This window comes from Callorhinus ursinus, unplaced genomic scaffold (genome assembly GCF_003265705.2).
Source record: "Callorhinus ursinus isolate GAN/ISIS: 27379988/994484 unplaced genomic scaffold, GSC_fseal_2.0 scaffold19, whole genome shotgun sequence".
NCBI lineage: Eukaryota > Metazoa > Chordata > Mammalia > Carnivora > Otariidae > Callorhinus > Callorhinus ursinus.
In genome coordinates, this window is record NW_027397081.1 from 3752768 (window position 1) to 3779695 (window position 26928).

The 26928-nt window shown below is 38.3% G+C and overlaps 1 protein-coding gene across 10 annotated transcripts in view; it reads left to right on the plus strand.

The window, feature by feature from the left end:
* Positions 1-26928, plus strand: part of GRIA4 (glutamate ionotropic receptor AMPA type subunit 4) — a 384695-nt gene that overhangs the window by 273819 nt on the left and 83948 nt on the right. For all 10 annotated transcript variants that reach the window (XM_025893767.2, XM_073903663.1, XM_073903664.1 and 7 more), the window contains 2 exons: positions 3466-3650; positions 24838-24891. In XM_025893767.2, the coding sequence (XP_025749552.1) occupies positions 3466-3650; positions 24838-24891 (239 nt within the window). The remainder of the gene's footprint in view (positions 1-3465; positions 3651-24837; positions 24892-26928) is intronic.

Sequence of the window (26928 nt, forward strand, 5' to 3'; positions counted from 1 at the left end):
TAAGTAGGAAGCACTGTGAGCGCCCTTCGGTCTTTATCCAAGTGAAGTTTTTTTAACAGCTTATGGATAACTCCCCTCTGTTTGAAATTCTATCCACTCTGACATAAATTTCTCCTGATTCTCCTCCTGCGCCTCTGTGTACAGATGGTTGAATCAAATAACTCTTGAAAGAGAGAACATCAAATAGATAAAACCCAGCTTGTGTTGCTAGCAGCCACATCTCTGGATGGTACTATTCACCCAAAATAGGTCATTCCCCATGGATGATAGAAACATCATTGCCGTTCACAGATGCAGTCATTCGGTACAGCTTACATCACTGCGATCAATTATCACCATAATTGATAATATCATTACATGGCATAAAAACATTTCAAACAGTATTTGTATTATAACTGATACTGTTCTTTAGTAACTATGAGAAGCCTTTGATTACTTACTGTAATACAGTAATGTGATTTTGTCCATGGTATGCTCTCACCACTATTCTAATACAATTATTTTGGTTGTTTATACAGTACTGTGTAATTTGTGTAATGGTTAGTTACTTAGTAAGTGACTAGATAGTTAATTCCTTGCAGAGACAAGAATCATGTCTTTATCTTGGCCAACCTTAAAGGATCTTGGATGTAGTAGGTTTTCAATAAATTATATTGAATTAAAATGTTAGGCAGCTTTTTAAAGTCGAAGCGAGACTGAAAAAATCCTGTACGGTAATAACGTCTCCATTAGTCTTGTGATATACACCTAACACGCAGCATTCATGGCCAACAATATCTTACAGATTTTCTAATAACTAGGAGATACAAATCATAGCTGGATGTAGAATTAGTATGACATGACTTGTGATTTTCTGGTTTATATAACAGCCAAGTTACATAACCATAGATTCAACGGCAGTAATTTCTCCAAGTCACAATATATTCCCAACTATCCTGGCAAATAAATAAGACACACACATCCGAGTAGCAATGAAGAAGACAGCATATGAAAATCAAACATAGCCTATAAAAGAATCCCAGCTTCCCACCTATAACTGCATGTGCTTTGCACCACATCAGAAGGATGCCATTTATTTCTGACTATGATTAATGGTTCTTCTTAGGCAGTCAACTTTCTTTGCCATTTGACAAAGATTGTGTCCTAAGGTTTTGTCTTACTTCAATTCTAGTGCCATTTGTAAATCTGACAAATCAGATAACGAAATGTTGAATTTGAATTATAGTTTTGTTTATGAGTGTGAATCTTGAAATATCTCTTATGCAACTGGGAACATACATGAATTTCATCAGAAGGTTTGTGGCTGTACATTCTGTAAAGGTCCTATAGGCAGGGAAATAACAAGCTGGATGCCTGGCAGTGATGTGAAGCCTGATAGCCACATGATGCCAAAAACAAAAATAAAAATAAAAAGGAAATATATAAAGAACCACGCCAGCTGTGAACTGATCCCAGGGCGCGGGATGACTACTTTGGTGTGTGTGGTCAGTATTTATCATCTTTTACAACATGCAAAAAAAAAAAAAATTCAAACGAAATGTCTTTGAATTATTTTGGTATGACACTAAATAAAAGGAGAAAGAGAGTAAGATGTCAACTGGAATTTTTTAAAAGAACATGTTCAGAGGTATCAAAAAATGAATATAAACGAACACTGCCTCACTTCCTATCAGAGAGCAATTCCCTGTAACAGAATAAATGAGGCGTGAGCATGTACGTTAAGAGAGCACTCAGACCATCCTGTTACATAGGTGTCAGACAGCAAACTGGGGAAGAGTAATGGGCTTGGGGTGGGGGCCGAGGAGAATCTAGGTAAGATCCGAAAAAATGGTTACCGGCATGTGTTACAAAAGGGAAGACTAAATAGAGCACTGGATAGACCAGAATAATTACAGGGTAATTAACATGCCCTCTGTCTTCCTCTTTGGGGAATTTTTTTTTCAGTTAGATAGAAATGAATCCTGACTGCCACAGTATTTCATTTGGCAGGATATCAGGTAATTTATATTTCAAATATGATCTCATCATCAGTTCCATCTGTTGGTATTAACCGAGCATCCGTAATGTTTGAAACTCTGACTTGTAGAAAATATACCTGAAAATCAGAATCCTTGAATTTGAGAGACTCATACCAATCAGAAACCTGAATAAATGCCCTCTTATCTTGCAAGTGCTGTGTGTTCATTTTAAGTCTTCACTGTTCTACGCTCTGACTCCGGGGACCAAGGGAGGGAGAAACCACCGTCAGCTGCCATAGGATGAGCTCAAATCAGTGTTAGACCTTCTTTAAAGAGGATGAGCATATTTTTTTATGCTAAGCCCCAAGTAGAAAAAAATCACTGGCTACCAGGCTCTGATTCTAACCAGTTCTTATTTTTTGGCTATTCATAGTTTCAAAGACTTTTCCCTTCTTCTTGCATGCAATTGAAAACTGACAGCTGGAAAAAGCAAGATTTCAGGACAGTGTTGGCATGAAGTAACACTCCAGGGACTGTGTTCCTAAGTTTGCCCCAGCTTCCTTAACCCAGACACTGATCTCCCTTCCTCTCTGTGCTGGTGGATACGGAGAGATGTGGACCAGCAGCAGGGCACAGATCACCCCATTCTCTGGAAGGCTGTCTCCAGCTAATGAACACTCCCTTTTTCAGCAAGCTTGAATGAGTCTTCTCAACCTTCAGGACCCAGTGCAAGTCCTTTCTCCTCTTTCTCATGTCCCAGCCAGGCAAATTTAACCAGACCTTCCCCCGGGCCAGCACTGGACATTGACAACAGCTAGCATCACAGTGTCTTAAACTGAGCTGCATTTGTTTCTTTGAATGGCTTTCTCCTCTACTAGATCATGAGTTTGAATACCTGGTGCCTCACCTAGTAGCCATTCAATTCACCCGCAATCCACATCATCCCCCTGCTAAGAGACAAAGAGTTAAATAATGCCTTCTCCCCAAAAAGGGGGGTGAGAGCTGGGGGGAAAAATAATGCCTCCTCCATTCACAATAATGGGTCCTCAATAAATACTGTTGCATTGGTTTTTAATATCATCTTTTCCATAGCTGAACCCAAACATGTCGTTACTGCCTTGCTCAGTTGATCAGCATTAATTCTGTCCAGTGAGTAGAATTAACAAAAAGAATTTATCAAATTCTTATTGACTACAGGTAGTACTGAATTTGGTTTTCGGTTTATTTCGTCAAAAAATATGTCCAAAGCCATGTAATGTTCTCTAGAAGAGGGATTGTGAGAGCTTATTCAAGGCGTGGTGTTCTTCCTTCATTTGAGCAATATTTTTTAAGGGGTGTTGCCCCAAGAAAAGAAAGCAAAAACCACTCAGATCTTTAAGTTTCTAAGCATTTATTGTATATTTGCAGCATAAAAATGTTGACATAGATTCAGTGCCTGCATAAGTTATTAAGGAGGAGGCGTGAAAGTATGTTTTTAGTAACCCTTCTGGATTTCTTTCCCCACTAGGGTACTCAATACTTCAAGCTATTATGGAAAAAGCAGGACAAAATGGCTGGCATGTCAGCGCTATATGCGTGGAAAATTTTAATGATGTCAGCTATAGGCAACTTCTAGAAGAACTCGACAGACGCCAAGAGAAGAAATTTGTAATAGACTGTGAGATAGAGAGGCTTCAAAACATATTAGAACAGGTAAGTCCTGGATTTTACATTATTATTACCATAGACCTTCTACAAAAAGTTGACTTTTGATTTACTTTTTTCCCATCAATATTTTCTCCAAGAAGTGCAGAGTTCAGGACTTTTCATTCCATGATTCATCTCCAAGACGAAATCATAATCCTTTATCACCAAAGGCCATTTTGGCTCGTAGGTCTCAGTGCAGTGAGGAGCACGATTTCTCTCACATTTTAAAGGCTTACCATAGCAAGGACCTTTTGTGAATCACGAAGAGCTCTTGGCCTCCTACGTTCATAAACATTAATTTTGAAGATTAATGCCATCTAGAATCTTAGAAAGTTTTAGTATTCATGACTGTGTGCCTTTTCTAACCTTTAGAAAAATAGCTACACGAGAACTAATAACATGAAATAGTAAAGCAATGAAATAAAAGAAAGTTAAATGGCATACTGTGCATAGCATATCTTCTTCTAGATGTTTTCAGTGCATTACCACTACAGTGAAGATGGTTTTCAACTCTTTTCACAAATGAAGACTCCGTTGATAAATCTTTCAATAAATATTCGTTGATTTGATTTGAAGCAGACAGGAAAAGGTAAAATTGAGCTTTGTCATTTGTGTTAAATGATAGGAAAATATCATCAAATAATGGGTAACATTTGCCTTCCTCCTAACCCTACATCTCCTGATCAGCTTCAAGCTATATTTGGCCAAAATTGCAGTGAGTGAATGCCACCTAGTGGTTTTGGAAATGTTTGCTCCTCCTTACCTACAGTAAGCCATTCTGGCTAAGGCAATACTGTAGCATGATGTCTTGTTGGTTACTTTGCTACATATAGTTTGCATAATAATATGATTTGATTTGTAGTAGTAAACTTAGAAATTCGTAGGTTTATTTATAACAATAACTTAAGGACTCAAATAGAAAAAGCAAAACCGAAATATGTTTCAGAGATTCCTCCTTCATACCGAAGGGCCCTAAACTAGATGCCTTTCGGTTTCCCTCCTCAACTGTATCAGAATTTGTAAAAGTTAAAAGTGAAAAAGCATGCGGTATTTCTTTTTCAAGGTCTGGCGAAGCCAATCGATACTGTAAGGAAACAATAGTATTCACTTCCTGTTAACTTTTCATAGAAGAAGAAAAAAACTTGATTGAAGAAATATATTTATATTATATTGGAAGACATTCATTATAAACCTTTATGTCACTCAAGTTTATCCCTGAGGGACACCAAAAAAATCATTAAGTTTGCAAGTATTCAAGCAGGGTATATGGAATTTTTAAGCGTGTATTTGTGGAATCCAAGAAAAAACTTTTGTTCTTAAGCAAGACAGTCACTTCAGCTCAAACTCTGCTCTCCCTCCCGCTCACTCCCACCCCTGTGTTGAGAGTTGAGTTGTTTGATGTGAACAACTGAAGCTTTGTAAATACCTCCTCATGAATCCCACAGAGCAGTCAATTCTGAGAACTGCCCGGATTGCCAAGTTCCTGTCAGAGGGCGAAGAAGGCTCAGAAAGACCCTCCACTTAGCACCTGTGCTTAAAAGACTGTGTCTGGAGAAGGCAATGGAATGCCTACAGCACACTGACCCATTTCAGAGGCTTAGCTAGTTTCTAAGAAGAAAATCGGCATGCCCCAGTGCTTTGGATAAACTCTAATAACAAGCCTTAAATAAAATCTTGCTTAGGGGAACAAGACAGCTTTTTTTGCCATCTCAAAAATATTGTTTCTATATTCTTAGCCTTATTGAGATATGACTAACATATAATGTTGTGTAAGTTTCATGTGACAGTATGGTAATTTGATACACTAATATGCTGTGAAGTGTTTACCACAGCAGGGCTGGTGAATGAACAATTCTGTCTCTTCACATGGTTACCATTTTTGATTGGGGGGGGGAATGAGAATATTTAAGATCTGCTCTCCTAACAACTTTCAGATATATAATACGGTATTTTTAACTATGGTCACCATGCTGTACAATAGATCCCCAGAACTTAGAAAACTGAGCGTCTACCTTTTCTGTGTCTCTTCTTGCTGGATTCTAAAAGGTTTCTTTTCTCTCGTGACTGCAGAGTAATAATGAGACTTTGTCCCTTTAAAATGCCTCTCAAGTATAAACCTAATCAATTGTACAGCATCTCCTGTGTCATGAGAACATAATATACTCTAAATTGTCCTATAAAATTTTCCGTAAGAAAAGATGTTTTCTGATCCTTAATATGATTTTTTTTTACTACTGATACTTTAATTCCTTGTAGCTCTAAGCCAAATCATTTTTAATGTTTCTTGGTTTTACTCTTGACTCATCCAAACACAAGAGCTAATCCAAACTGTGTCAAGCGTTTCTACATATACTTTAATACCCGCATATTTCTGCAGCCTCTTTAATAATTTGAGGTAACAGTGGAAAACAGTTGCAGAGAATCAACCAATGCCTTTTTTAAAAAAGTAAAATGCTAAATAATCTTGACCAGAAAAATGCTTTTGAAAAGAAGTAGCTGTCTTTCAGAAGATGGTGAAGTTAATATAATGAAGATAAGGGGATGTGTTAGTAGATTATAGAAAGATGAGCACAATTAATATTGGCATGCTACCAATAACTACTTTGTGGATATTTTAATTCGTATCATTTTTCAAAAACATAATGGAAATGGCTCGCACAATTTTCTCTTAAAATCTGTGAATGGACAACTGTGTTTAGAGAACCACTTCATCTTCTGCACATGTTTTCTAAATTATTTTTATGCCACAAACTAATTAGTTCTTATAAATGTATTACTGTTTATTATTTTAGCATCGCTTTTCTTTAATCCTGCCCAGAAGTTATAGGATGTATCTGAAATTTCAAATTAATTATAACTGGTTGTTTTAAGAATTCTACATTATCTTTTTAACTTAATTATAAATATTCTAAGGCAGTAGATCTCAAACAATAGTAGGCTTAAGAATCACCTGGGGTGAGGTGTCAGCTTTGCTAAAAATGCAGGATTTTGTCCGTATCTTTAGATAGTTTGCTTGAAAAAGTCTGGCCTGGGACCCAAAACACTACCATAAGAACAAAATTGTAACTAGAAATCTGTGACAAGGACAACAACAAAACTAAGATGTTTGTTAAAGCTAAAGTTCTTTCTATAAAGGGTGAGTAAATTAATGTTTCATATCTATACTTTTAAATGTGGGCTGTATTTTTTTGAGTTTCAATGGGTTTATTTTTTAATGTTTCAAGTTTTTATTTATATTGTAGTTAGTTAACATATAGTGCAGTACAGTTTCCAGAGTAGAATTTAGTGATGCATCACTTATATACAACACCCAGTGCCCATCCCAAGTGCCCTCCCTAACGCCTGTCACCCCTCCAGCCCAACCCCTCCCTACTTCCCCCGCAACCCTCAGTTTGTTCTCTCTAGTCAGGGGTCTGTTTTATGCGCTGCCTTCCTCTTTTTTTTCTTTCTTCTGTGTTCCTCTGTTTTGTTTCTTAAATTCCCATATGAGTGAAATCATATGGTATTTGTCTTTCTCTAACTGCCTTATCTCACTTAACATTATACTCCCTACCTCCATCCATGCTGTTGCACATGCAAGATTTCATTCTTTTTTATGACTAATATTCGTGTGTGTGTGTGTGTGTGTGTGTGTGTGTGTGTGTGTGTGCGCGCGCGCCACATCTTCTTTATCCATTCATCAGTCGATGGACACTTAGGCTGAATCCATAGTTTGACTATTGTAGATAATGCTGCTGTAAACATCAGGCTGCATATATTCTTTTGAATCAACCTCTTTGTATCCTTTGGGCGAATACCCGTAGTGCAATTGCTGGGTCGTAGGGTAGCTCTATTTTTAACTTTTTGAGGACCCTCCACACTGTTTTCCAGAGTGGCTGCACCAGCTTGCATTCCCACCAGCAGTGTAGGAGGGTTCCCCTTTCTTCACATCCTCGCCAACATCTGTTGTTTCTTGTGTTGTTAGCCATTCTGACAGGTGTGAGGTGGCATCTCATTGTATTTTTGATTTGTATTTCCCTGATGATGAGTGCTGTTGAGCACTTTTTTGTCTATGAGCCATCTGTGTGTCTTCTTTGGAAAAATATCTACTCATGTCTTCTGCCCACTGCTTAACTGGATTACTTATTTTTTGGGTGTTGAGTTTGATAAGTTCTTTACAGATTTTGGATACTAACCCTTTATCAAATATGTCACATTCTGAAGGTCGCCTTTTAGTTTTGTTGATTGGTTCCTTTGCTGTGCAAAAGTTTTTTATCCTGATGAAGTGCCAATAGTTCATTTTTGCCCTTGCTTCCCTTGCCTTTGGAGACATGTCTAGTAAGAAGTTGTTGTGGCTGAGGTCACAGAGGCTGCTACCTGTGTTCTCCTCCAGGATTCTGATGGTTTCCTGTCCCACATTTAGGTCTTTCATCCATTTTGAATTTATTTTTGGTATGGTGTAAGAAATGGTCTAGTTTCATTCTTCTGCGTGTGGCTGTCCAATTTTCCCAACACCATTTGTTGAAGAGAATGTCTTTTTCATTGGATATTTTTCCTACGTTATTGAAGATCAGTTGACCATAGAGTTGAGGGTCCATTTCTGGGCTCTCTATTCTGTTCATTGATCTATGTGTCTGTTTTTGTGCCAGTACCGTACTGCCTTGATGATGACAGCTTTGTAATATAGCTTGAAGTCCAGAATCATGATGCCTCCAGTTTTGGTTTTCTTTTTTAAGATTGCTTTGGCTATTTGGGGTCTTTTGTGGCTCCATACAAATTTTAGGATTGTTTGTTCTAGCTCTGTGAAAAATGTTGATGGTATTTTGATAGGTACTGCATTGAATTTGTAGATTGCTTTGGGGAGCATAGACATTTTAACGATATTTGTTCTTCCAATCGATGAGTGTGGAATGTTTTTCTATTACTTTGTTTCTTCCTCAGTTTCTTTCATAAGTATTCCATAGTTTTCAGAGTACAGCTCTTTTACATCTTTGGTTAGGTTATTTCTAGGTACAGTTTTGGGTGCGGTTGTAAATGGGATTAATTCCTTGATTTCTTTTTCTGCTGCTACATTAATGGTGTATAGAAATGCAACAGACTTCTGAATGTTGATTTTGTATCCTGCAACTTTACTGAATTTGTGGATCAGTTCTAGCAATTTTTTTAGTCTTTTAGGTTTTCTACATAGAGTATCATGTCATCTGTGAATGGTGAAAGTTTGACTTCTTCCTTGCTGATTTGGATGCCTTTTATTTCTTTTTGTTGTCTGATTGCTGTGGTCAGGATTTCCAGTACTACATTAAATAACAGTGGTGAAAGTAGATATCCCTGTGTTGTTCCGGACCATACAGGAGAAGCTCTCAGTTTTTCCCCACTGAGGATGGTATTAGCTGTGGGTCTTTCATATATGATGTTGAGGTATTTCCCTCTGTCCCTACTTTGTTGACGGTTTTTATCAAGAAAGGATGCTGTACTTTGTCAGATGCTTTTTCTGCATCTATTGAGAGGATCATATGGTTCTTATCCTTTCTTTTATTAATGTGGTGTATCACAATGATTGATTTGTGAATATTGAACCATGCTTGAAGCTCAGGAATAAATCCCACTTGATTGGGGTGAATAATTATCTTAATGTACTGTTGGATTCGATTTGTTAGTATCTTATTGAGAATTTTTGCAACCATGTTCATCAGGGATAGTAGCCTGTAATTCTCCTCTTTTGTGGGTCTTCGGTTTTGGAATCAAGGTAATGTTGGCCTCATAGAATGAGTTTGGAAGTTTTCCTTCCTTGGATTGCTGTTTAAAATAGTAGTAGTTAGCCATTCCAACATCTCAAAACATCAGTTTCAAAACAACTATTTGAGAATGTAGTTTAAGGTATATTGATTATTCTATCCTAAATTACATCATAGGAAAATGTGGAAGAATTTATATAAATATTACCCACCAAGCTATTAAGGTAACAGGAATATAACAAAACTACAAAGTTAGACTTATTGTCATATTGTTTGTATGAGGCCACAATAAAACAACTTGCATTTTTGGCCTTCTAACTCCATTGGGCAATTTGGTCCATTCATCTACAGAAAATAACTCAGAAAAAAAAACTTAAAAGTACTTTTTGAATATTTGTTGAACTTGTGATCAATTATTGAAAGTGTCAATTTTTACTTTAAGATACCTCATTGGACACTAACGGTATTCATCTTACCTAGTTTTCTTCCTCTAACAACAATCAATTATTTTATAGAAGAGTTAAAAATAATATAGCTTGAATCAAAAGAATTACTTTCATATCAAAATCAGTGCTTTATAGCGGGAACCTTTTCATATATTATTTTATTTTCACATATGTCCATTAATTTTAAATCCTGAACTCGATTACTTGCAAAGAGTCCTGAGGGAACTCTAAGACCTTATCAATTGAATATTGAACTGCCAGACTGATTCATATGTTTAACCCAGTAAGAAAAAGGCAACAACAGACTTGATCTTAACTGTTTTCTTAGCCTCAAAAATTATTTAAGCAAAATAGCACTTAAGGCTAATGGTTGTTCACACATTTTAGTCCACCATGAAAAAAAGCAAAAAAACAAACAAAAAAACCAAGGGTCACACAGGTATATTTCTGTGTTCCTGTAGTCTATGAAACCCTTCTCTTAGAACCTCCAGCTCCTCCTCTGGAATACAGGCATTACACAGGTGGTGGGGTAGCTTGTACTCTCTTTTACCTCTTTTCTTTGCTCAATTGGCTTATAGCCCCAAAATTATAATGTTTCCAAAAGAGATGAATATTTTCAGTTTTGAAGAAATGGATGAGAACTCTTCAGCTATTTATTTTTAAAAAGTAAATGGAATAATTTAATGTTTGTGATTCTACTTCTCCTTACTCTGAATAAGGGAGCATTAGACCAAGATGATCTTAGAAAACCTTGATAGCTCTAAAAGTCAATAACGCTATTTCCAGTAAAGACTTCCTGATCATTGCATTTGATCCTGAAGGAGTATATAATTTTACACATGGGATTCACCTTGAAAGGAAGCATAGAGTAAAACCTCAGTCAAATGGCCCTTTCTGTACATTCATTCATCCTACGAATATTTATTGACTGCTCCCTTCACGTGTGGCGCCAGGCTCCGCTGAAGATAAAGTGATGAGCAAAACAGATGCATTTTCTGTTCTAGTTAGGAACGCCTCTCTGGCTAAGGTTTAAAACAAAAGCATTTGCTAACATCCTACTAAAATGCATTCTTTCCTTGAGAAATATGGTACATAGAAAGTGATCAAGGATCTCATAATGCCTTGGGATTTTGTTATGGGTGCGGTTCTTAACGAATACATGATGATATCAGAGGCATTCGGTAGAGAATTGGAACACGCCGTGGATGGATGTGAGCCTCACCAAGTCCACGTGGGGAGAAGATGACAAGGACTGACCTCACAGGACGGAAGAGCCGTTTAACAGAGGAACTGAGAAATTGGCTCACTGGCGTCTCAAACTGCCTCTTTATCACACACCTCAAACGTAATTGGTGCCTCTTTCAGCAATATTCCTCCGTCCACTCTATAAAAGGGAAATTCAGGTTTCCATTAGACAAAATGGGACTCTCAGATAATTGACAAAAGCTGGTGACCTTCCCATACTGTTTGCAAATTAACCAAAAAAGCCTAAAAGCCACAAGTGACCTCTCAGAGGTTTATTGCCTCACCAGAGGAAACCAGTAATCCTACCTCGGGGCACAACCAATCGGAAAGAGGGAAATTTCTCACAAACAGAAATGTGGCCATTTGCACCCAAGTGGTGAAAAATGCACAAGACCTCAGTTAACTTAATTCTAAGTCCAAGGCTTCCTCCCTGGCTGGTACCACCCAAGTGAGAAGTCAGGTGCAGACAGGATTCTTGGCAAATTGCCTAATGTATGGCAACAGATAATGTCTGTTTATCTAGAATCTGCACTTACTTGTTTTCAGATGTCTCTAACATAAGCAACTGCACTAAAGCTAGAACTCTACCCACCTCCACTTCCAAAAACATCTCTGACTTGAATAAAGCATCGAAAAGAGCCAAAGGCTTAAAGAGCCTGCCTCCGCATGCCATAAGTGGTTGAGTCATTATCTAGAAGGAAAGGAACATTTTCTTTACTGGCTGATGACATAGGGTCATTTTTTTTTCACACTAAGAACCACCCCCCCCAAAAAAAATCCTCAAAAACAAAAGTACAAGAGCCAGAGGAGACAAAAAGAAGCACAGAGACAAGGAAGGCTAGCTTCAGTCATGAGGAGTAGTGACTCCAGAAGAGGCCTCATCACTGCAGAGAATGGCTTTGATTATTTGAATGGTCTATGGAAGGCTTAAGCAGCATGCATTCCGACAGCAGTGGAGACAGGATGGTCCTGCACTGGATTCCTAACGCATCCACTCAACACCTGTGTGCCGGCCACCATTCCAGGCACGGTGGCACTGTAAAATGATGAGCAAACGTGGCCCCTACACCAGGCATGCTTACACCCAAGCTGGGGGCTCAGAAACATGAGCAGAGTGGCCAGACAATTCCTGGTGGCTTCAGAGTCAGACCTATTACAACGTGTGTCAGGAACTCAGGAAATGTGGTGACTCAGTATAATCCAGACATGCTTCACAGGGAAAGCAGACATTTACATTGAAAATGCATTGTATTTCCCTAGGAACAGCGGAGGGGTAAGGATATTCCAGACAGAAACAACTGCAAAGGCACAGAGTTCTGGAAAAGCTCAGAAGGCAGAAACTCCTTCTATGTGATAAAAATTGGCTAGGGGGCAAAGGCAGAAATTGGAGTGGAACACTAATTAAAGACTCGGGGTAGCAGGAATATGGATTCCTCCTATTATGTTTAGCTACCTATCATTGTTGCGGAAATCTTATCTCCCTCAGAACAGGGTCTATATTTATCATTTACCAATATATCCCCAGTGATATGAAAGGGGGTCAAAAATAATTGTCAAGGGCGCCTGGGTGGCTCAGTTGGTTAAGCGACTGCCTTCAGCTCAGGTCATGATCCTGGAGTCCTGGGATGGAGTCCCACATCAGGCTCCCTGCTCAGCGGGGAGTCTGCTTCTCCCTCTGACCCTCCCCCCCTCATGTGCTCTCTCTCTCTCATTCTCGCTCTCTCAAATAAATAAATAAATCTTAAAAAAAAATTCACCAAGTAGGAGAATCTTGTTTATTAGGAACAGGCATATTATTCCTGCTTTGTTTCTCTTAGTTGTGACCTTTCATTTGCTTGTTTTTTAAAATAATTTCTGAGTTAGTCGCTTGAACAAATGTAAAGGGTTTACATAGAAAAGATATTATTTGTGTATGAATATAGGGTCTCTGCTTACATCTTTGTCCTCACTCTGAATCCACTTCATAAGAACATGGTTCTGGAGCACTATGCTGTTGGAAATAGAACAAAACAAATAAGCTCAACGACCAGGAAAACATTCTTCTGAAATAAAAGTAAAGAGAGTGACTCTGGGGTCTTATGTCTTCTACATTTAACTAATCACAATTAAAAAAAAATAATTGTCGAATAAATGAAAGTCCGAATGAGCTTCATTTGAAGACACAGGCAGGAAGAATCTCTTTTGTGTTTAAAGGGCGAGCAGCCAGCAGCACTTGAAGGTTCTGGAGGGAAGCCCTCAATTACCTGAAGCTTTCTTGTCCAGAAGACCTCACCCGCCAAAGATGGTGGGAAATCTAGGTTTTCTGGTGTTTGTTGTATTGGCTGAAAAAGTACAAGAGTTTCATTTCCATATATTAATGTAACAATGAGTGAGATGCATTGGGAAAATGGGAACACACCGGGCACTCAAAGAAATTACTACAGCAAGGAAATCGTATCAGCGATTTCCCACACTGGAGCCTTGGCAGAGCTTTTGCTGCTTTGCTTCCTTATAAAGCTGCTTTTGCATATTGAGCTCTGCTCAGTCAGGAGCTTCAACAAAGTAAGGGGAAACTTAACAGATGTGAGGTTGTGTTTAAAAGGGGGAATTTTACTTCTTTAATCTTTCTTTTTAGCTGAATTGATTTGAATGTGCAAATCCCATTATAATGCACTGGGTTTGTTGTTTTCATAGAAAACAGAAACATCCTTACAGATCTCAATCAGACTAGTGCAAAGGGAATTTGGTGGGAGCTAGAAAGGGGTCTCTAATGGTCTCTTAGCAACCATTACCATGGTTGCAGGAATTCCTCTTTTTTTTATAAAGTAAAAAAATATATAAATAAATAAATAAATAAAGGGAAAAGTGAAGAAAGCAAAGGATGGAAGTTTTTTGAAGAGGAAGGAAAATATGGTTGTCAGAATGCTAGTACTTTTGCCTTGGAAGAATTGTAAATTCTAGGCATTGATTGTGTTCAACTAAATTTGTTTTAGTTGATGCTCCAAGAGCACTTCTTGGAATAGTTTCCATTATTGTTGTTGACACAAACATTCAAAAACTCAGTTTCTTTTAAAAAAAGATAAAGGACAATCTGCTTGATAATTTTAGAGAAATAAGTTAGTTTTTCTAGCCTTAAATAGAAAGCAGCTGCGTAGACTTATCTACTATGGTTTAGAGAAAGGCAAGTAATATTCCTCATTAAGTAGAAAATAGAGGATAACTTCATAATTTATTTCATTAGAATTTTGCATCTACTCTTCAAATGTTTAAAAGACAGTGAAATTAACAAAAAGGAAGCAATACAGCCAACAATACCTTTGAGGACACTCTTCTGAGTCTTGTAAACATAAATATAACCACCCTTTATAAAATCTGGAGTGTTTAAACAGTTCAGTAATAGAGTGCACTACCTGCTAATGAATGAAGTGATGCATCTTTTTAATCACTGTGATTTAGTTAGAAAGGTCCATTCTGAATCCTCATGATTGTACACAACTTCCCTAGTGATCATCTAGATTTTCTCTGAACACAACTAGTGCCAAATTTAAGATTACATTATGGAATGAAATTAAAATGGTGTCGTTTTTACAAAAAAAAAAAAAGAGTAAGGTCCACATGATCACTGGTAAATGGAAGACAAATCAAGATTGTACATAGTGAATTTTTATTTTTTTAAGGTTTTTTTTTCCCCCAGAGTCACATATATACCCAGTGATTGTTATGTTCTTCCCAGTCCAGGTTTACATTGTCTCTATACTTACCCTATGTCTTTTCCTTTACAAACACAAAATATATACTGGAAAAATATGTTTTTAATTCTATTCTTATAATTAATTTTGTGGTTATTTCAGCTGATTGTTATAATTTGAAGGTCAAATATTTTAATATACTATAATGACATAATAATGTAAATATCTTGCAGGTAACAGAGAAACTCATCTTCTTGAGTCTGCCCACCCCATCCTACCATTTTCCTTTCTTACACATGTACACAGCGTTAACCCATTTGCTTATTTATTCAACAAACATTTATTCAATACCTACCAATTTCCAAGCACTGTATATAAAGTTACATCAATTGCAGTCCATCCCTTGAAGGAATTTCAAATGTAAAGGAAAAGCGAGGAATGCAAGCACCATGCAGAATGTGTAATAAAGACTAAAGCACAGTGCTGAAAGATGAGTCAGAATTTCCCAGGATGAAGCGCTGGGACAGGGCATTCAAGGCAGATGGCAGTGGGAGAGCAGAGCCCTGGGATGGAGCCACATGTTTGGGGAAAGCAAATGTATATGGTTGGAACATCAGGTGCAGGGGAAATGAGAAGATGCTCAAGGCAAACTGAAGACAGATTACAAAGAGCCCCATGGGGTCTCCTAAGTAGTTTTATATTCCTCATAACATTTCGATGCCATTGGGTATTTTTAGACATGATCTGATCAATTTGTGTTTTAAGAACAATAATTCTCGTGACAATGTAGAGAATGGACTGAAAGGGGGGCAGATTGCTGACTAGTAGCGTGCCAAGTGAGCATTGGTTCTTCATCGTCATTTTTCATGTCTCATGCATACCAGTATTTCACTTCGTTGATTTGACATCTGCATAACAGATATTTATTGAGGGCTTATCATAGGCCAGGCAGTGTCCTAGCACCCTGAAGTCCCTGCTCCATGGAGCCTCTATTTTAATGAGGGAGACACACAATGAACAAGTAAATGTGTAATGCCAAGTAGTGATCATGCGAAATTCTTAAAGGTATTTATTAATATCTACTTTGCCAAGCATCATGATATGTACTTAATTTAGAGATTCATAGTCACCATTACTTTTGTTAAGATTTTGAGAAGTTTAACTGATCTGACTGGGATTTTAAAAAAGGGGGAGGGGAATTTCCTTTGGCAAATTTAACAGTATTATTAGTTATGGATAATAGTCTTTGTAGGAATAAAATAGCTACGCAGTGAGCTTGCTATGCACAAACAACATACCGACACCAAGTAGGAGAATCTTGTTTATTAGGAACAAGCATATTATTCCTGCTTTGTTTCTCTTAGTTGTGACCTTTCATTTGCTTGTTTTTTAAAATAATTTCTGAGTTAGTCGCTTGAACAAATGTAAAGGGTTTACATAGAAAAGATATTATTTGAAGGGCGCCTGGGTGGCTCAGTTGGTTAAGCGACTGCCTTCGGCTCGGGTCATGATCCTGGAGTCCCGGGATCGAGTCCCACGTCGGGCTCCCTGCTCAGCAGGGAGTCTGCTTCTCCCTCTGACCCTCTTCCCTCTCGTGCTCTCTATCTCTCATTCTCTCTCTCAAATAAATAAATAAAATCTTAAAAAAAAAAAAAAAGATTTAAAAAAAAAGAAAAGATATTATTTGTGTATGAATATAGGGTCTCTGCTTACATCTTTGTCCTCACTCTGAATCCACTTCATAAGAACATGGTTCTGGAGCACTATGCTGTTGGAAATAGAACGAAACAAATAAGCTCAACGACCAGGAAAACATTCTTCTGAAATAAAAGTAAAGAGAGTGACTCTGGGGTCTTATGTCTTCTACATTTAACTAATCACAATTTTATCTGTTGAGTAGAATTACAAACAGGCAAATTTTAGAACTCATGACCAAAAAGTTACTAGCTGACGTTACTAAATAGCAAGGCGCTGCCGCAAAAATTATGGACAGAACATATCTTCAATACGCCTCAAGTGGTTTAGTTGATTTATTATTGTGGGTAAAGATGATCGACACTGAAGACAAATAAGAAAATGCCACTAAAGCAACTAAAGTGTGAAATGGGTGTGAAAATTAAGGAAAGCGGTGAGTACAGAGTAAAGTTATAGGAAAGATGTCCTTAAACAACCTTTAAACCCATTCTCTAGAGGCACAAACTCTCTCTGGCTCCTGGGAGCCCAGGGTACATTAGCATATTGAAGTCTCTAAAAATTCCTATAGGAAAGCAACCTCAAACCTTATTTAACCTGGTGTTCCCTGCAAGAGTGGCCACAGAATCTCTCTCTCTGTCTGCAGTCACCTCTTTGCATTTTATTTGCCTAGAAAAAAATGGGAAAATAAAATGTTTCCAAGAAAATAAAGGAAGTTTTGAATTAAGAAAAATGAGGGAGGAAGGAATGTTCTGATGATATTTCAAATAAATATGATAAGGAAAAAAATATAAAGTCAAGGAGATAGTGGTAGAAATATGTTGTGTTAACAGGAGCCCCCAAAACCAGTAGCTCCTACAGTCCCCTACACTGGAAAGCCACAGAATCAGAGATTCTCAGGTTGGGTGGCTCTTAGAGGTCATCCATCCCATAAACAATGCCTTCACGGGGTGCTTATGCAAGCCATATTCAAACATAGTTGACATATAATTCAGACACCCCCTCATAATTATCTGTCCCTTTGAAACATGTGACAATATGTGGCATTGGAGGATAACTTTTATCCCCATCACCACCAACCCCACCAGCGCCCTCAAGTTTTCTTTGTAATCCATGAATAGATGTTTATCTATTGATGACATGTCCAATGAGGGACATGAAATACTCTGATTAATAGAAAGTTAACCATTTGTGGAATTTCTATTTCAAAGAGAACACCATAAAATATACTTAAAATTGTACTGTACATAGTTGAACCTTTAATTGATCACTTTTAGCTTGTCCTATAAATAGAATTATCTATTGGATTGAGTTGGATTTACATTAAAGGTAGGCTGTATACCTGAACTATCATTTTAGATACATACCTGGTAAAGTACAAACTATACTAAACTGAAGCCAAGTTATTTAAGCTTTCCTGCTGATTGGCTTTATTGTGGATATATGAAGAACTTGCAAACCTAGACTTGGATATGTTAAGTTTTACCTGATCGCTCTCCATCTGTGTGGCTGTGTCCCAGTCTGCTGCAGAATGAGACTAGGAAAACCTTGCATATATGATGTTATTCAGATAAGCAATATGTTCAGACAGGAGATTATTTGAAGAAAAGGAATTTTTGTTTTATTATGAAAAAGCTGATTTTTCTCATCAACACGTTTGGCATTCATCAACTCTCTAATGTGATAAAGAATGTCACTGTCATAAATAGCTATTATTCATTTTCCTCTTATGAAAGACATATAAAAATTGGTCAAAATTAAGTCATTTTTCTGATTGCTATGGACTAAAGAAGGCAACAGGGTATAGTTTAAAAAAAAAGTACAAAAATTATAGTAAAAACATCTGGGTTTTTTCATAGTTACTTAATGTGTTTGTTTATGAAAAAGCAAAGAATTACCCCCTCCACCTACATCTCATTAGAATTATTTTTTATATTGCTTCTTACAAAATATTTCTTTAATTAAAGAAGAGCATGGTGCCCACTGGTTCTTTCAAGCTATTTGTGTTTCACATTCATAATCACAAATTCCATAGAACTTTCTGTGCCTCTTTGCAAATATTTTCAATCACTAAATTAAAATGCTATTAAATAAGAATGGATCTTTGCTAAGAGATGGTCATCATTAGCATGATGAGAATCATAATATTATTCAAGCTCTGTGGACGTAGCATTTTGGAACCACTGTAATAGGCAGACAGAAGGATACACTCTCGGCCGTGCTTTTCTGTAGCCCTTGGCAGTTACCGTGATGAGATGAGGTGTCCTGAAGCAGGAAATAAACACCTGCATTTCAACACTTAGTTTTCACTCATTGTTCTACAACCCCATTCAAATCACATCACTTATAGGGCCCTCAGTGCAGGGAGGTGTATACAAAGCGATCTACCATCTTTGTTCTGAAAGGATGAAACTGAAGGATTTTTTTTTAACATTTGGAATATAGTCAAAGAAAGAGACCAGTACTATGAATGGTTGTCCTTAAGGTATATAAAGACAGTATGAAAGGGAAAATTCATACGTCGGGAATAAAAGGAAGGTATTAAATAAAGATAATGATTCATTCCTATTTCCCTATATAAGAGATTAAACCTTTTCCACCAAATTTCGCTAGCCAAATAAAAGCATGATGTTTTATGCAACTTGACTCTTTGACTATACAAAGAGATTAGGGACTCAGAATATGACATATGTGTGTTACATTACAGCGATGAAAAGCTTGGACAGCTAGCCAACAAAAGCGTTTTGTACCCTTATTAATTTTCCTGCCACATTGGTCATTTTTTTTTATTTGGAGACTGTTTTAGTTTGGTTTCCGCAGAAGCAGACCTTAAGACAAGGATTTATGTGTAATCAGTCAGTTTGGGAGGTGAGGAACACACTGGAAGGGCAGTGGAGAAATGCAGTCACTTAAAGGTGCATTTATCCCCAAAATTACCATGTGGGTGACTGAGGCTTGATCTCATTTGAAATTAATGTAAATTCCTGGAGGATTATTGTAAATGTCATTTGAAATTAGTGTAACTAGAACACACGTCAGAATCTTGTGTGGCAAGGCCACCAGCTCCTGTCAGTCACTGTGGGAGGGCTGCTGGGGGGAGGGCTCTCACTCCCCGGCGCTTCGACCTGGCCTCCCGCCCCTCCCCACCATGAGCAAGGTAGGCCCCGGGAACCAGAGGAGACCCTAACGTCACGGAAATTCGGGCGCTGGCCGTCACAGCAGCTCGGTCCGGTCAGATGATGAGGCTCGGTGGGCGGCCAGCCCTGTCTCTGACAGTCACTGGTGGGACAGACAAAGGACTTGAAGTCTGAGAAGGACGCCATGCCAGCATCTGCTGGAAGTCTGCAGCCCTGCTGGGAGCTTCCATGGAGAGATCACATCACTGCTTTGAGAGGCAGCCATCCCTTTATGGGCAACTCTCTTCCTCTCCCTTTTCCCTAAAAATGAGTTTGTCCTAATTAGAAACTTTTATAATTTCTAACATCTCCAAGGTAGAAGAAAAAAAACTACACCTGTGTACGTGTGTGTGTGTGTGTGTACGTACCCCTTCCACTTAAGACGTCTGATGAGCACTCTCCTTCCGTCTTCTCCGTGAATCTCTTCTCACACTAACCTCGTTCCTTTGCTTCTGGGGTTCTTTATTTTCCTTTCCGTCTGTGAATCACACCCCCAGAAGGAAAAGTTTTGCTGTTTTCTCATGAGGCTGTAACTGCAGTTTGTTTGCAAAAGCCCTTTGCCTTATGTTTTTCTTTTGCTGAAACTGAGGTAAACTAAACAAACTAAACAAGCTAAAGCTCGTGTTTTTGTCTATAATAAAATATTTCGAAGCGTCCTGAAAAATCAACATTCGAGAGACATCTGGGGGTTTGGGATTAGAGAGAGTGACAGGAGGTCCCCAACGTTGACTGGGCATTGTGTCCCCAACACCACCAAATGCCGGACTGCTGTGCTCATGTCTCGGAATTCTCTGGAACATGATAACAGATGGCAGAGGAATTTCCAGCTGACTTGTAAAATCAAAGGAGAAGGAAAACCAAAATCATTCATATTCAGGTGTGCCATTGCAGGCCTCTAGCTTGAAGACAGTGTTCAGTGTCATGATGGCGGCTTTGTAATAATAGTTTGAGGTAATACACAGCAGCCCTCATCTGGAAAGACCCCTGAATGCTCTATAAACCACTGATACATAAAGGATTCACATAAAATTGGATTGTGGGTTAAAGGCCAAACTCTCATCATTTACAAGTCTCAAACTAATCTTAATATATATACTGTGTTTGTGGCATTTATATGCTAACTTCTGTATTCATCCACTCAGTCAATATTTATTTAACATCTGTTCTGTCTTTCAAATTACCTTGTTCTCCCAACCAAATGATACCACTTCTTAAAATCCATGGCATTCCCTTTACTCTGCATTTCAGCCATTTCTGTTTGAGGCTCATCCCCTTAAGAGATGAATTAAACACGCTTACTTATGTCTATAAGCCATGAATCTCCTTACCCTAAATTTATACATAGGACACATTTATTGAACTAAATTTACTTAAAGGTGAGGTCAAGGTGGAAAAGTGTCCTGGATTCATTCTTTCCTTATTTTAATAAATGAATAAAGATTTAGAAGTCACAGTCGTAAAGCTTATGCCATAATTTGTTAATAAAACAATGCAGTGACTGCATCTGGCATTTACCTTACTAGTATACATAGGCCTGATTTTAGAATTGAATCATTTGACCAGCACCATAGATATTTCTAAGCAACTGTTTGTTTCCTATAAAACAAAGAAGAAAAAAGTAATCAAAGGAATCAATTAGTCCCTCTTCCTAAGCGTTTTATTCTCATAAAGAAGGGCTCCTTGGAAAATGTACGATCAGTGGAACTTGTATATTCTTCCTAACCCGTTCTTTAGAACTCTGAACAGACTCTTGATCATTATTCTTTGTCCATTTGCATCCTCTGTTTCTTTTAAGAAGATGAAGAGAATAGAGATGCAGAGTCTCTACTCCAACATTTTTCTGTCTTTATGAAAGGCCATAATTAATTATCGCAACCCAATTCCTCACCCTAGGCTTCATTTTCCCTTAACAACTGGGCCAAACACACCTGTCAGTCACTGTGGGAGGGCTGCTGGGGGGAGGGCTCTCACTCCCCGGCGCTTCGACCTGGCCTCCCGCCCCTCCCCACCATGAGCAACGTGGGCCCCGGGGACCAGAGGAGACCCTAACGTCACGGAAATTCGGGCGCTGGCCGTCACAGCAGCTCGCTCCGGTCGGACGATGAGGCTCGGGGCGGCCAGGCCCGTCTCTCACAGTCACTGGTGGGACGGACATGCTCGTGCTGTTATATATTCGTATCTTTCACCTCTCACTATTTATTTTCCTTCTTTATAAAGAATTACATCAGAAGTACAGAGACAGAAGGTTTGGCCCACTTTCAAAGTCAAGTCACTCGGATTTGTTGTTTTTGAGTTTTTGGTTTGGTCATTTTTTTGGTTTGGTTTGGTTTGGTTTTTGTTTGTTTTTTTCTTTTTTTTGTTTTTTGTGTTTTACACACGAGACAGTCTGCACTTTGTTGAGATAGTGATATAGCCATGTCAAACCACACCCGTGACACCGTCAGTTTCACACAACCATTAAAATTTTTTTTAACTTAAGCGAACAACACTCTGGATGCAGGACACTTTAGAGTATTGGAGTATACACTGGATTTTTTTTTTTTTTTTTCACAAAGAAACTTCCATCTAGTGTTGGATGCTTGGCAGAGGGACCAAGATCTGGCCTTAACCCTTGGCCCACCGTGGTCAAGGTGAGAGTGTTCAGGAGTTTGTACGGCACATTGGTTTTTCCCCAGCAAGGATCTGGCTCAGCAAAAATGGTGTTCTCTCTGGCCTCCCCAGCCAGGTAAATAAATCCTCAGATCACTGCTCCCCGAGGCCCCAGTTCCCATAATGCTGATGCACACCAAGCTCTGCAAGGCCTTTTCTGCCAGGATTTTTGTCACTTTCGGCTGTTTGTGGTTTCTATAAGTCCTGGTCCCTTGAAAACATATAAGCTTGAATTTATTGCAGTTCTTTGCTAGGCAGTCTGGAACTGAGTCATTTCCTTGTGGAGGCACCGAGTGCAGAATTTCTACTGGTTCCCCGTCTTTTTAACATTTAGCAGTGTTAGCTCCTTGCAATGACTTTAGGAGAGGGAGAGGTTATGGACTGCAGCCACAGAGAAATCACAGGCTGAGAGCCTTGAGAGAGAAGAGGCAGGATGAGTGTGAGGGCTTGCAGAGAGTGCAGGAGGCTGACCCCGTCACCCCAGCGAAGGTTGCGGTGAACCCGCAAGAGAGAAGTAAGGAACTGTCCTCGGGCAACAATCCCTGGGGAGGTCCAGTAGCGGAAGCTCTGGCAACTCTGCAAGAGCGTATCCTGAGTACCAGCCATCCAGTGTTCCTTGACAGTTATCTTTTGCACAAGCTCCACCTGAGATTCCCAGAGAATCCGAGGGCTCTGGCCTCCTCAGCGCAGGCTAAATCACTCGGGTTTGGTTTACCCAGCATGATGACTGACTACGCGGTTTCTTTCCAGGACTTTCTTTACGATCCCATCTACACATTGCTTGTCCTCGTCTTCATGGTGAGACTGTCGAGGGATGTTCAGTTTCAGACAAACTATGGACTAGATGAATCAGGCAATAGGAAAAAGAGAGAGATGCTGCCTAAAACATTGCAAATGCATAGTGGAGCTTCCTGGAGAATAAAGAAAACCTTCAGGAGCCAGGAAGGAAAGGCAACTGTGCCCATGGAAGTTGCCAGATTGGGCAGCCTGACTTGGGGGTCAGTGCTTACCCGAGGACAGAAACTTTGGGCTCAGCCAAGGCAGTAAGTCTGAACTGAGGTCCGATTGAAAGCCACACTCTTGAAGGGTGACACCACAGTAACAGAGAGGACTAGAAAACAACCTGCTACCTGCACAAGGGATCACCCGAGCGTTTTCCACCTGGGGCCTGGCTCCATGTTTTGGGGCTGACACCCCCGGTGAGAAGTGGTCATCACAACCCTCATTAGGTGGGTTGTGAATTGAATTTGCATTTGTACCACACACTGGGAGCTGGGAATCAGTGATAGCAACATTGCAGTACCTGTTGGAAGCAAACACAGACATCTTTGAAGGGATGTTTTCAGGGATATCGGTAGAGAATTTCCCAGAACTGTTGAAGGGAAATCCTTATACTCAGGAAGCACAACAAATCCCGAACAATATAAACAAATACTAAGAAGTAAAATCCCAACTCCATTGTAGTGAAACTGCAGAGCCATCAGGATAAAGGGGAGGTCTTAGGTGTGACCAAAAAGAAACAATGAGATGAGCAGAGACTCCGTTTCACCAGTGGCCTTGTGTGCAAAGCTCTGTTTTTGAGCACAGTTTGTTCGGGATTTTAAAAGGGTTTTCCTTTATTTTATACACAAGCCACCCATTTACAAAGAATTATTTTTAGAGGATATTAAAACACTAAAAACAATTTCATTTTTTCTTTGATGATGAAAGTACATGAAACTCATATATTGTGTTGTCCCCTTTGAGGAACCAGTGAAGTTACAGAACTCATCAGTATCTGTCATTAGATGTTCTCTCACTGAAGGAATTGTCAATTTTATAGAAAACAAGAGTTTTGTTTCTGTGTTAGAAATTTCTGAATTCCTAATTCCTGAAACATACCTAAAAACATTCTTAGGAAAAAAACTAATGAATCTAGCAGAGAGGAAAATTCTCTTGATGTTGTTTTGTCTTTATTCTTTTGATTATAATAAAGTATTGTTCTGTCCATATGCAGGTGGGAATTAACTAAGTATTCTGTAGTATCAGAGGCATCTAAACACAGATACTGTGCCTTACAAAAACCTTGCTTGCTGCTCAGGACAAAAATACAGTCTACTCATAGAAAATCATTCTTAATAGTGGAAGACACCTAACAGCTTATCATACATTTCTATAAATTATCAACAAATTAAGGATGTCTATATTCTTTGGATCAAAATAATTTTAAGTTTCTTATGTTTGTGTATATCCTTTTATATATATATATATATATATATATATATATATAAAAGAATATATATATATATGAACCATCATTTTGTTTCAAAACCATCTCCTTCTCTTTGAGGGAATTATAGCATAGTAGTTTTTTGAACAAGGTTTACTGAATGAAAGATCATTTATACAGCATGATTGAAATTAGTGTGTTGGGGTTTTTTTTTTTTTACTTTAATCACTTAATTTTTAAGGTAGCTTAGGAATTTCTTCTAGTTATAAGGAAAAGTGTAACATTTTCTCATGTTTCCACGTGGAATTAGGTTAAAATAGTTAAAATTCTATTTTTAAAAATATCCTTCAGTAAAGTTAAATTGGTTTTCTCTTGTTTCCTTCTATTTTCATAGATTGTGAGCGTTGGGAAGCATGTAAAAGGCTACCATTACATCATTGCAAACTTGGTAAGAGCCCTCTATTTTCTGTTTTTCAGAAGAATTACTCAAGCTTTCCAGATTATTTTAACTGTGCTTTAAAATAACGTTTCAGTAAATGAATAAATTACATTACTTACTAAGCTTTTTATAACCCCTAAGATAAGATTTTTGTTACAGTGGTTATTATATTTCTAATGCGCAGTTCAATATATGTTGATGCAGACTAGCTTGACATCTGCCAAAGCAACCTTTAAAAGTAATTATGATGTTTGCTTTACTATGGTATCACCTGGCAAATTAAATAATGGTCTTTTCTCTGTATAAATGATAAATGTACCACTGTATGGATCAAGATTGCCAATACTTAGGATATCACAAGGATGATTGAACTGATGACCCATGTCTTCTGATTTTAAGAAAAGCAAGATTGAAATGGCTATATAAGGAAATCTTTTGGTTGCGAGTAATCCATATTTTTTTTAGATTATGTCAGCTTTTCATATATTATATAGAGATGGTTATTGAATAAGATACATACACTGGTATAAAATCCTGCAAGGCCTAAGGCAGGTCCTTTTAGATTTCTTGCCAAGGCTTACCAAGTATTTCTTGTTAACTCTGCAGTGTAGACGGAAAGAGAGCTACACAGAGTGCCATTCTCCTTGCTTCATTAGAGCATCGTCTGGCCAAAGGGCTTGATCTCAGATGTGGTTCATTTTAGAGAAGTTAAGAGTGTTTTCTCCTTTTTCTCTTTTCCTACCACATATTTCTTTGGTCAGGATCTTTTGCTTAAGACAGGAAAAGAACCAAAGGCTGCAAAAGAGATTCAGATTTATCCATGAGTGGGCCATCACCCTCTGACACAGGAATTTTTAGTGGATGGATCACATTATGGAATTGAGATATTAAAATTCAGCAATAGACTGTCAAATTCATATGGTGAAAGATTACCATAAGTCACCATCAGTAACTTGTGCATATCTGCATTATAATATATTGTATCAATTATGCTTTCTCGACTTATTCATGTATCTCTAAATAACTGTGATTTCCAAAACCAGAATGAATTTTGTTTCATTGGGCCAATCAACAGCTATTTCTTGAGAACTATTGCATAGGATTCCCAAATAGGAAGTAAATCCATTATCAAAAAGAAAGGTTATATTAATATGGTTAATGTTGAAAGACTGAATGATTTCCTCCTAAGATCAGGAACAGACAAGGATGCCCCCTCATCATTTATGTTGAACATCGTACTGAAGCTTTTAGCAAGAAAAAGAAAGAAAAGGCATTCAGATTGGAAAAAAAAAAAAAAGACTTTGTGAATAGAAAATCCTAAGGAATCTAATAAAAAATAAGGAATCTTAATTAGATTCTTAAGGAATCTAATAAAAAAATCTAATATGAGAACTAATAAGTAGATTCAGCAGGGTTTCAGGATATAAGGTGAATATAAAAAATTTCTGTATTTCTGTACAGTAGCAACTAACATTCTGAGAATGAAGTTAAGAGAATAATTCCGTTTATAACTTCCAATTACAATTTACAATTAATGAGAAACTGCTACTTCACCAATTCAGCAGGACTGTTTAGTTGGAGCTCCTGAGCTCCCCTCCTCCCCCAGATACACACAGAGTAGTCCCTCTGAGAGAATTCGGGAAACTAGCTCAGTGACTCCTACACACATCAGGCAACTAAGAAAATAACCCACATTGGAATGGGTAGGAAAGGCTGAGACACACTCTTTCCACAGAAACTATACCCAGCACAGTACCATACAATCAAGAGGGCATCCCCAACTTCCAGCTTCTCCATGAGCAGCAGAGGATTTGGACCATACACTTAGCACCCCAGCTTTTAAGGCTGTCACTCAAGAGACAGGCCCCCAAAACACCTACCTCTGAAAGCCAGTTGGTTATACATCCACAAGACCCACAGGACTATAGAAACCATTCTTAACGGGCTCGTGAGCATTCACTGTTAACTATCCTCACAGGCTTTATTAGCACAGAGGGAGCAGGCAAAAATGCCCATCTCTACTCTGTCCCTGAAAGGAAATTGACT